This window comes from Scyliorhinus torazame, chromosome 3, assembly GCF_047496885.1.
Source record: "Scyliorhinus torazame isolate Kashiwa2021f chromosome 3, sScyTor2.1, whole genome shotgun sequence".
Lineage (NCBI taxonomy): Eukaryota > Metazoa > Chordata > Chondrichthyes > Carcharhiniformes > Scyliorhinidae > Scyliorhinus > Scyliorhinus torazame.
Window position 1 is genome coordinate 31,370,750 of NC_092709.1, and position 12,018 is coordinate 31,382,767.

A 12,018-nucleotide genomic window follows, 5' to 3' on the forward strand; every position below is an offset into this window, starting at 1 on the left:
TAGTGTTTGGTAGAAATCCTAAAATTCCGTCCATTTTTGGATGACCAGCCTCCAGCTTGGGAGGGGACTACAATTAGCTCTGGTTTTGCTGAACATTTAAATGCACTACACAGCAATAGAAAAGCTTTTTTGGAAGCAGAAATCTCTGAAAGAATTCGCAGAGCTTTAAGACATAACGTACGGCCATCAGATGCCGTTTTTCAGCAAGGAGGCATGGTATACTATAAGAGAGACAATTCTAATGAATGGAAAGGCCCAGGGAAGATCATAGGCATAGATGGCAAAACAATTATTTTGCAACATGGTAATCAAACTGTTAGGGTACATTCATCAAGGATAATGGGTACAGATTAGACAGAGCAGACAGACATGACGAGGAACCAGAGTCATCTGGTACGCATGTGTTACAGAACTATGAGGTCCAATTAACTGATATAGACAGGGTTTCTGTGGAGGAACACAACACTTCTGATGAATTACAACAGACCATTTTTCCGAAAGGGCAACTGCCAAAAGTTGGTACAAAAGTGACATACTTGCCTGAAGGGTCTCGTCAATGGAAGGATGCAACTGTTATTAGTAGAGCAGGGAAGGCCACTGGAAAGTATAAACATTGGTTGAATGTACAGCATTCAGGGAAGGAGTCAAGACAATGGATTGGGAAAACGAAGTTAAAAAATGGAGGGCACAGAAACGCAGTGCCAGTTCAGATCGTATTTCGGATAGTGAACAGGTCCGCAGGAAAGGTCGAGAACTGTTGAAAGGACATCCCACAGCAGAAGGGAAAGATCAAGCAGTAGCAGCATAGAACAAGTTACCAGGCGGGAGAGGGGACGTAGTTTGTCAAGGTCTCGGAACATAGTTTGTCAAGGTCTCGGAACATGAGTAAGACTACAAATACTAATAGGAGTAGAAGCCCACATACACGTGAGATTTTGGTGGCTTCAAATAAATTAGATGAAAAAGTTATCAAAGAAGGTAAACAGCAGGAATTGCATAGTTGGAGTGAATTTGGGGTATACACAGAAGTATCGGATAGGGGCCAAAGAGCTCTATCCCACAGATGGATCTGCACGGAAAAGGTGAACCGGAAAAGGTTCTTCCGGATGGAACTTATAAGGCAAAGGCCAGGCTTGTGGCAAGGGGATTTGAAGAAAACTTAGAAGATTAGGATTTAAGGGTTGATTCACCTACAGCAGGAAAGGTTATTTTAAAGATCTTCTTGGCTCTATTAGCCACAAAGGCATGGGAATGCAAATCTATAGATATAAAAGCTGCCTTTTTGCAGGGGCATCAGCCCCAGAGAGACATTTTTCTCCGTCCTCCTAAAGAAGCAGCTGACACAGAAGGGGTACTCTGGAAGTTGAACAAACGTGTATATGGATTAAATGATGCATCTAGAGTCTGGTATTTTTCGGTAAGGTCAGTTTTGTTAAAGTTAGGCTGTTGCCAGTTGAAAGCAGATCCTGCAATGTTTTACTGGCACTATAAAGGAAATCTTTCTGGCATTTTTATGATGCATGTCGATAATTTTTTGTGGGGTGGGACTAGTGATTTTGAAGCTATTGTAGTCTCTGATTTGAGGAAAGAATTCAGGGTTGGAAGTCAGGCTTCCGGTGCATTTAAATATATTGGACTGGAAATTGGACAGACTAAGTTAGGGGCAACTTTACGTCAGCAATCTTATTTGGAAAGCATCAGCCCAATAGCAATTAGGCGTGGCCGAGTTTCACAAAAAGACGCAATGGTTTCAAAGATAGAAAAAGAGCAACTGCGAAGTTTAATTCGGCAACTGAACTGGTTAGGTAGACAGACTAGACCGGACGTGAGTTTTGATGTCTTAGAGTTGAGTACAAAAATGAATGATCCCAAACTGGAAGACATAATAAGAGCAAATAAAGCGTTGGCCAAACTAAAAATGCTGGTGTGTGTTTTGAAGTTCCCGGTTTTAGGTGACCTTAAGCACTTGAAACTCATAGTTTATAGTGATGCGTCCTACGCAAATTTATGTGATGGGGTTTCAAGCGCAGGAGGTTTTATAATTTTCCTTTTGGGGAACAATGGTAAATGTTGCCCGCTTGTATGGGAAACAAAGAAAATAAGGAGAGTGGTAAAAAGCACTTTGGCTGCTGAGACGTTAAGCCTTGTAGAGGCGGTGGATATGGCCTTTTATATAAGTCAGATATTGACAGAAATTTTGGGATTAGGGGATTTGGGTAATATACCTATTGACTGTCACATTGACAATAAATCCCTGTGGGAAAATGTGCACTCTACAAAAAGTGTCAATGAAAAGAGGTTACGGATAGACATCGCAAGTTTGAAGCAGATGTTGGACAGAGGGGAAATAACAAAAATTAAATGGGTTGACAGGAGCTATCAACTGTCAGACTGTTTTACGAAAAGAGGGGCGAGTTCACAGAAACTTTTGGATATTGTTCATGAAGGGCGCTTGTTTCTGTGACTGTTTTTTTTTTTCTTTCGCGGCCAAACAAAAAAAAAAGGGCGGGGGGGAAATCATGTGTGTGTTTTTGAGTTTCTTGAAATTTTGTTGTCACCTAATTTTTTTTTTTCTCCAAGGAAGGGGAGACTGTTAAGTAATGGGTTAAGAGACATTGCAATTAGTTGTCTCATTTATGTTAAGTATCCATTAATTGACAGCGATATGTAAAGGGGCTTCAGGTGGCCTCTGTCAGGTGATGTATAGTTAGAGTTTTGTGCAAAGGCTGTTGGAATGAAATAAATGTGTGTTTGTGAAAAAGGAACAGAACTTTAGACTCTTCATATCACAGCAACTAAAACGTCTAACACACTTATGTACAGCGAAGAATACAAAGGATTCCTGAGGGAATCCCACTATCAGGCCGCCATTTTGAGTGGGCTGCTTGATAGCGAACATTCATGAGTGGCCACCTCATCCCCTGGCATCACAAAGCAGCTGCACACACCCAGATTTTCTGGGTGCTCCCCCTTCCCCCAAGTACCAGATGAACTGACCCCCTGCAGGGATCCCCTCAATAGGAAGATCCACACAGGGACCCCCTAACTAAAAGGACTCCCACAGGGCCACCTAAATAAAGCGACCCCCCGCACCCCAAGACCCCCTATATAGGGATACTCCACAGGGACCCCTAGCTAAAGGGACCTGCCCAGAGACCCCTTAAATAGGGAGGATCCCAAAGGGATTCCCTAAATAGGGAGACATCCCTAACTAAAGGGACACCTCACAGACACCTGAACTAAAGGGACCACCCACCACAGACCCCCTAACTAAAGGGAACCCCCCCACAGACCCCCAAACTAAAGGGACCACCCCACCACAGATCCCCTCCCTAAAGGGTCCACTCTCCCCCACAGCCCCCATAACTAAAGGGACACCCCTGCGGACCCCCTAAATAGGGAAACCCCCCACAGGGACCCCTTATTGGGAGACCCCCACAGGAATCCCCTCACTAAAGGAACCATCCAAAGACCCCCTAAATAACGGGACCTCCCAGAGACCCCCGAGTTAAAGTAACCCCCTGCCCAAAGACCCCCAGAAAAGAGACTCCCGCCTGGAACAGAGTTAAGTGCATTCCAATCATCCCCTTCAGGCTCGAGTGATTTTGAAGTGCTGAGCTCTAAATTGACAGTACTTAACCCTCTTTGATGTGGTTGATATTTATAAATATTGTGATTAAGAATGAAGAAAATGAAGAAAAAAAGCTCACAAGCTGTCAATCACAGTCCACTACCAGAAATAAATGACTAGCTTGCAGCTAAGGGACCCGAGCGGTTTAAATACAGGTCACAGCTATTCTCTTTCCAGGAATGGGCATGTGGAGATTCCAGGTGAGTGTTACAACAGTAATTTCTTTCACTGCCCCTGTCTGGACTGATCTCTAGCTTCCAGACAGGTGTCTGTTTTCTGAGGGAGTTTGTGGGGGTGGGGGTCCGTGTAATTAGGGGGTCTTCGTAAAGGGGGCGGTCCCTTTAGTTCAGGGGTCCCTGAGGGTGTTCCTTTAGTTAGAGGGTCTCTGGGGTGGTCCTGTGAATTAGGGGGTCCCTGTGGGAGGTTCTTTTAGTTAGGGGATCCCTTGATCTCCTTATTTAGGGGGTTGAGGGGGTCCCTTTAATTAGGGGGTCTCCGGGTGGGTCCCTTTAGTTATGGAGTCTCTGGGGGGGTCCCTTTAGTTAGGGGGTGCCTTGAGAGGGTCTCACTATTTAGGGAGCGTCTTAATTTAGGGGATTTCTGAGGGGCCCCTTTAGATTGACGGTCTCTGGGAGGGATCGCCTTATTTAGGGTCTCCCTGTGGGGTCTCTATTGAGCAGCTGAGAATCATGCAGGTCCGGAGAATCAGGTGCCCGGCCCGCTAACTGCAAATGGGTCATTAAGAATCATTTACATCTTCCCGCTGGCACACTGACGAGAGCTCTGATCCTGTGGCCAGTGGGGGTGCCAGAGCATAGTGGTCAATTCAGCGCCCGACACAAAACTCTATTTTGGCCGGACGCCCGATTGCGATCTGCGTTGGCGGTGTCAGGGGCAGAGAATCCAGTCCTAAGCATTGGCGCAGGGACAGAATTGTGTGCGGTTCACTTTACCGTTGTGGGCGCTATTTGAGGAGCGATTCAGGACATGCTAATGGTCCAGCACTCTGTCCACGTGAAAATAGAGCAATTTTCATTCCCGACAGCATTAGATTCATGGAGGCCGGAATTGGCGCTGGAGAGCTTGACAATCTGCAGCTACTTATCAGCACTCGACTCCCCACACACTCTCATTTAGTTAGGGCCTGGTTTAGCACAGGGCTAAAGAGCTGGCTTTTAAAGCAGACCAAGGCAGGCCAGCAGCACGGTTCAATTCCCGTACCAGGCGCCGGAATGTGGCGACTCGGGGCTTTTCACAGCAACTTCATTTGAAGCCTACTTGTGACAATAAGCGATTTTCATTTCATTTCATTTTATTTCCAACAAAGGAGGCCTACCCTGAAATTCACAGAGTCAGCTTAATCAAATGCTGGATGCGGTTGAGGAGAGGTGGAACACCAATTGGCCAGAGTGAGCAGGAGGCTCCATCCCGCTATCGTCAACTGGCCTGGGCGGAAGTGGCCGAGTCGGTCAGTGCTGCCAGCCTCACCAGGCAGGTCGGCACGCAGTGCAGAAAAAAGATGAGCAGCCTCCTTAGGGCAACCCGGGTGAGTGACCACCTCTGTCATCACTCCTGTCCATCACTCATCACATCACATCCCCACTCCCATAGAAGCCAATTAAAACCCACCTGCCTGCATCTTCCTCATATCCCACCCTGCACCAAACCCAACACCCGTATTGCCCTCTTAAGCCAGGCGCATTGCCCACACATGCCACCAACTGCAGACCCCCTGTATAACCCGTCTCTACACATCTCACCATGTCCTTCATGTGTTCCCTAGTAAAAGGCTTTCCATAACGGAAGAGAGCGGGTGTAGCCCGGAAGGGATGTCCGGGACCTCCGAGCTCGAACCACCGCGGAGCAAAGGGCAATGGAGTTAGCCAGGGAGGTGCAGAGAGGGCCATTTCCCACACTATGGTCAGCATGTGAGAACCAAGTGAGCTCCCACTGCAGAGTGATGTCTCAATAGCAAGTGAGTCACCCATCTCCCCCAGGCCACTCCGTCCCAAGATCTCACAGTGAGTCTTGTCTTTTGTCTTGTAGCATCACCAACCGGCCAAGTCAGCCCGTCTGGGCTATCTCCCCACCCCCCAACCACATGCCCAGTATACCCCGGAGCACCAGTCCGGGGAAGACACTGACTTCTCGTCACTGCTGTCATCTGTACCCTCCACCATCGCAGATACCATCACCTCGGTGGGACATTTTAGTGATGAGGCCCTGGGTCACCTTCTGGTGCGCACATCACACATGCTGCCGCACATCAGCTGGAGGTAGAGACACCCGAGGGAGTGGACAGTCAGTGGGCTGCCCGATCCCAGGAAGCAGCTGCAGTCCAGACAGATATCGCGCTTCTGGAATGTATGATCTCGTCACTAGTGGAGATGCAGAGCCAGGATTTACAGGAGGGGGTGTCAGCAACTTTCCAGCACCTGCAAATGCTGTCGGAGAAGTCCAACCGCCTTCAGGTGCAGGAGAACGTGCTGACAATGCGTGGTACCCAGGCCGACACTGAACTGGTGCCGTACGCGGTGGAAGACTTGGGTCAAAAGGTCACAGCCATGGGTCAAGATATCCGAGGCTTGAGGCAAGCTGTGCGATCAATGGCTGAGGCTCAGAACAGGGGAGCCCAGTCACAGGCCCACATGGATATTGCTCCGGCACTCCAGTGCTTGGTCCATTCACAAAGGGTCATGGCTGAGGGTGCCATGAGTGTCTCTCCACGTTCCCAGAGGGATGTGGCCAGTCCCAGAGGAACATGACTGAGAAGTGCCTGCACCTGGTGTGCCACTATTGAGATTGGCCGCATCCATCCTGTTGATGGGTCAGCTGGGGTCTGAGGATTTACAGAGGGATGGCCTGGGTGGGTGCCCAAATAACCAGAGGCTCTGTGAACATTTACAGGACACAGTGAACAGCCAGCAGAGTGAGCAGCAAGGGGCCTGGATCTTTTATGAAATGGCTCCGCTTAAACCACATACTGCAGTGATGGAGATCTGAGCCCGGAGAGCCCGATTCAGAGGGGGACAACCCAAATCCATGGAGCTGTCCCCAAGTTGCGCCCCGCTACTTCCCTGACACTGGCAGCCACCCCCAACAAGCGCAGCAATTTTAACAGTTTTAACTGCTCTCTCCCCCTCAGCAACCATGGCGGCCAGATCCCATTTGTAAATACCTGAAGTAAATCGCAGCCACGTGACTCCCGCCTGAGAGGAATGGAGCAGCGCGGAGGTCCGGAGCATTGTCTGTGAAACGCGCTAAATACATAAAAATGCATGCTAATGGCAGTTTTCCATGTCTCCGCCGGTGCGGGGCGCAAACTTTGTTCTAGCCACCAGGGGGGGACCGGAGCATGGATCCCGAATTGGCGCCGGACGCAGACCTCGCTTTTACCTGGACGTCCGATTGGGGTTCCCGCTTATGGCATCGCAAGGTGGAGAAATTCGACTAGAGTCTTTGCTGGCAATGTTTACATTGCAAGATTAAATATTACCAGGAAAAAAAAAACACCATGACCTCCTCTACCTCCCCCCATCCTCCTCCCAGATAGTCAAGTGGAATTCCAGAACAGGGATACTAGATTTATCCGCATTCCAATCTCTTTATTACAATCTTGGATGGGAAATCAGTTAGCCCTCGTAAGTAGCTCACCACACTGGTGTTATGAGTTGGATGGGGAGATCAATTGGGAAGCATGGAGTGAGGCACTGCGTAGGGTAAACGGGACCTCCTCATGAGCCTGATACAGTTTAAGGTGGTGCACAGGGCGCATATGACTCGGGCAAGAATGAGTGGGTTCTTTCAGGGGGTAGCAGATGAGTGTGAGAGGTGTGGTGGGGGCCAACGAATCACGCGCACATGTTTTGGGGTTGCGAAAAATTGGGAAGATTCTGGGCGGGAGTCTTTGCAGTCTTAGCCAGGAGGAGGAGGTGGACCCGCACCCTTTGGTGGCGATATTTGGGGTCTCAGAGAAGCCGGAGCTCATGGAGAGGAGGAAGGCCGAGGTTTTGGCCTTCGTCTCCCTGATTGCATGGCGGCGAGTTCTGCTGGAGTGGCGGTCGGCATCACCATCGGGTGTAGCGGCGTGGTTGGGTGACCTATACAATTTCCTGCGCTGTGATTAGAGAAGATAAAGTATGAGTTAAGGGCTCTTCAGCGGGGGTTGAGGAAAGGTGGGCGATGTTTGTGGCAGTGTTTGAGGGGCTGTTCGTCGCGGGGGAAGGGGGGGTGAAAAAGGGGAAAAATCTGTCCAGACTGTATAGTTGATTGTAGGGAAGCATGTTTCCCGGGGTGTTTATTCGCCGTAAAAAGAGTTGCCCTTTTATGTAGCATTTTTAAAGCACTGTATTTAAGTGCTGATTGTGGGATTACCTGCACCTTGTGAACCACATGCAGTTTAAGTAGAAGGTCTACCACATCCGGTCTGGTCAATATCTCAAGAAGGCGTTTTAAAAATCTTAGTAAACTTACTGGAAAACCAACTGATTCCAATGCCGTAAGAATTTCTGTTCTTCAATTTCGGATTGTAGCCGCTGATATAATTCTTCCCTCACTTTCTCCAGCGATTCATTAGCTTTACGTTTGCTGTTTTCCTCTTGGTCTTTTTGTTTCTTGTCCTGAGTGTTTACTTCCTCATCCTGATTTTCTGCCATTTGCCTTAAATGGTCCTTTGGGGCCCCGAGGCGGACCAATTCCTGCACAAATTCCACCCGTAACTTTTTAATTTTCAGTGAGGCATTTTTGGTAAGTTGCATATGAAGGGTTTCCAATTGGTCAACTGCTTCCTCGTCCAATTTCTCCACCAATTCTCCAAGTTCTGCACTTTGACTGTTTAACAGGTCGTGCCAATACACAAGGTATTTGTTATAATTGAATCGTCTTTCTCCTGAGGTGTGAAGAAGAGATGCCAGTTGCTTTTGATGATGCTCTTGTTCACAAATCTGCAGCACAAAGAATTACATTAAACACAACGTCCTCTCCCTTTGATGTAATACTGTTCCTAACTGGGCACTCTCCAGCTCCAGGAAACATAAAAACATACAAAATGTATCCCAATATATTTTGTGGCAAAGCCACTCCCATTTACAGAAGTGGCTACAGGGGAAACAGGATATCCTCCATTAGGTTTGTAATCATGTCGTACATGAGTTCATAATTTCCTTAGTGCGGCAATCGCTGGTGGACTGCTACCCTGAATGGACTTACCTTGGCTGCAATGCAAAGCCCCTGTCTCGCCTGACCTTCCTCAGTCAGGCTAGGTGAGACAGGAGCATTCCCGACCCCATTGCCGTGGAGTAACTGGGGTGTAGGGACCAAAGGAAAGTCCCCTTTTTATGGCACTAGCTGTTTAAAGGAGAAGGTATGTTTCAAATGTAAGTGGTTCAGACAATCGCTTACACACTCTTGGGGAGACTTTGCGAAAAATGTGTGTGTGGGGGGGCGGGTTGGACTTTAGGCGGTTGGACTGGAGGTGGGTAGGAGGGGTGTCGGACCAGAGGGGTGGTAACAGTCTGGAGAAAGGGGGAGGCAGGCAGAAGAGGTCGGACCAGAGGGCCGGGTGGGGTTGGAGAGGAGGGGCGGAGTCGGACCGGAGAGGAGGGAACAGTCAGGATGTGGAGGGGGGAGCAAGGTTGGCAAGACTGGAGGGCGATCGGACTGAATCGGAGGTGGTGGGCTGGTCCTGGGGGGTTGGACCGGAAGGGTGGGGAGTGTAACTATCAGGGTTAAACTGGCAGGACCATCTGAAGTTAACAATTTAAATCGCATTTGCCGGATGGTTCCCAACCCAGCGCAATTGTCCAGGGGAAGTTAGCACTTCTGGGTAATTGCCTGGTAAACCCTGACCTGAGAACTTGCTAGAGGGATTCCCAGTGCATCATTGGGGTATCCCCTAAATGCGACGCTTTAGAAGTAGGTAGTGTGGGCCATGGTATCCACCATTGGTCTAAGAAACAGGACAGGGAAACCGCTAGGAGGAATTTGGCTGAGTAGCTCCTAGCAGTGCATTGCAGACCTAAGTTGATCCCCAGAGCAAGCAGCGTTGGAGATTGCTAGCTATGTGGCCCGCGTAGCATTCTTTAACAATATTAACGAAGAACACCATGTGGGCCACCCAAGGTAGAGGCCCATGTTGCTGTCTGCCTCCAGGGAATCAATATAAATTTGTACAGCACCAGAAGCAATGCTTTGCAAACAAACCTCTCCATAATACTCGTGCCTTTATTCCACATTTATACTGTAGATGTATTTTCTTTTCGTGAAGGGCCAGCTTTCAATGAATTTTGGAAACAACTACTCTTTTTTGCCAGCTACAATACTGCCACCAACTGGTTCCGATTTACTTAATCTCATTTGTTCAATGCATTTCCATTATCCTATGGAACAATTCATGAATTTCAAAAATGAGTACATATTTTATTTGTTACTCATCAAAATTTTCCCCCCCTGACTGTGCTAACCTTTTGCTAAGATACGGTTCATTTGACATAAATTTTCCTCTAGCATCTCATCCCTGTCACTATTAGTCACATGCTAGATGATCTGTCGAGCTGCACGCAGAAAAATACTTTTCACTCTACCTCGGTACACGTGACAATAAGCAAATCCAATCCAATTCAATAAATATGGCTATTCTTCCATGGATGCATCGCATTGAGCCAAATCCCATTTTACCCAACATGAAAACAAAATACAACATGTATTAAGCTATTAATTATTTAACATTGAATATTCTTTTCTTAAAATAGAGCAAAGCAAAGCTCCAAATTATTACAGGAACAATGGGGATAATGTTAACCCTCAAAAAAGGTCGGTGAAATGTGAAAGTTTTAAAAACCTAATCGAAACCCGCCCCATCCATGCATTTCCAACTTGGAGGAAGGTGGCAGCCTCACATTTAACCTGCCGTTATCACTGGATTATCATTGGCTGACAGGGTTTTACAGGTCTGAGGAACCCCATCAGCTCAAGGAAGGTGCGAGAAGAGCTTCAGAGAAACGTAAATGGAGGACCAACGGTTTTTCACATGGCCGCACAAGTTTACCTGCCTCCCTGCCCACTCCCTCACTTTCCATAACCGCAGGCTTCCGACCTGCGCCTGTGGCCGCCTCCACATTGTCCTCTATCTGACTGGGAGCCAAGCCTGCCATTCAGGCTGATTGAAAAGAAAAGGTGCCGTTTGTGGAGTCAAAATTTAGGACCTTACTGGACGGCACCTAAACTCCCCTCCAAAGCTTCCACTCAAAAAGCCGCCCCTGTCAATATTGGGGCCAATTAATGAAAGCCACAAGCAATGTGAGTTTCAATGCTTGAGATTTGAGTTCTCCCTTGAGCAAAGAAGGCTAAAAGGAGATTTCATCGAGGTGTATAAAATCATGAAGCATTTGAAGACAGCAAATAAAGTGAAACTGTTCCCAGTGGACTGCAGGGTTAATAAGAAGAAGCTACAGATTGGCAAAAAAAAAAAAACTAGAGGCGATACGATGAAAAACTTTTTTACAGAAAAAATACTGGGCTCCATTCTCCCAAAACATTTGTTCCAACACCGACCCCGCTGGCAAGCCACTAGTCACGGGCTGCCATCCTGAAAAAGACCTCTGGTGGTGGCTCAAGACATACACTGGAGGCTTCCAGTAATAAACGAAGGTGTTTATCGATGAAAGGCAAAAGCAGTTAGATAATGGGCACAGGACACCATACAACAGGTCCACTTCAGCTCCCTTGTTCACACTGCCTGGGGCCTGCCTATGAAAACTCCCCATTGGCCGGGGTTCCCACATTCCTGCGCAATTCACCCTTAACCGGTCATGTGATCCATGGACCATGCCCCGCAGCCCTCCCTCTTAGGTCTCTTAACACACCACCTCCAAAACTATATACAAAAGTTATAACAGTTAACAGCGCCGACCAAGGAAAGCGAGTCCATCAAAAAGTCAATCGGTCCGGAGACCTCCGGGTCCTCCTGGACCTCTGTAGCCCAGCCACATGCTTGGCTTTCTTTTGGGCAACGAGTGGTCAACAATCAATATCAACTCAGCAGGGCCCAATTCGATGACAGGCGAACCAGCCTCACTGGCCTCGACAGACGTAGCAGGTTGAACAGAAATGGGAGTCCCTGACTCCCCTTTGCTGGACCGAGTTGCAGGAGCATTCACAATGCTTGGTGGACCTGTCAGCTCCATGTCTGGGGTCATCACCCCTCGCCTCCTCAGGTAGTCGATGTGCTTTTTGACAGTCTTCCCATTAACATTGATCACATTAGACACTGGCCCTGACTGGGTCACAACCTGAGCCTTCTAACCAAGGCAAACCGGCATCGAAACATCAGACTAAAACCGATCTCCCACCAGGAACATCATCTCACCTCTCTGCTCTGACTTCTCACG

The 12,018-nt window shown here is 48.1% G+C and overlaps 1 protein-coding gene across 2 annotated transcripts in view; it reads right to left on the minus strand.

Moving 5' to 3' along the window:
- The window catches only part of LOC140408391 (limbin-like), a 217,202-nt gene that overhangs the window by 91,018 nt on the left and 114,166 nt on the right, over positions 1-12,018 (minus strand). For both annotated transcript variants that reach the window (XM_072495516.1, XM_072495515.1), the window contains exon 14: positions 8,105-8,574. In XM_072495516.1, coding sequence (XP_072351617.1) covers positions 8,105-8,574 — 470 coding nt within the window. The remainder of the gene's footprint in view (positions 1-8,104; positions 8,575-12,018) is intronic.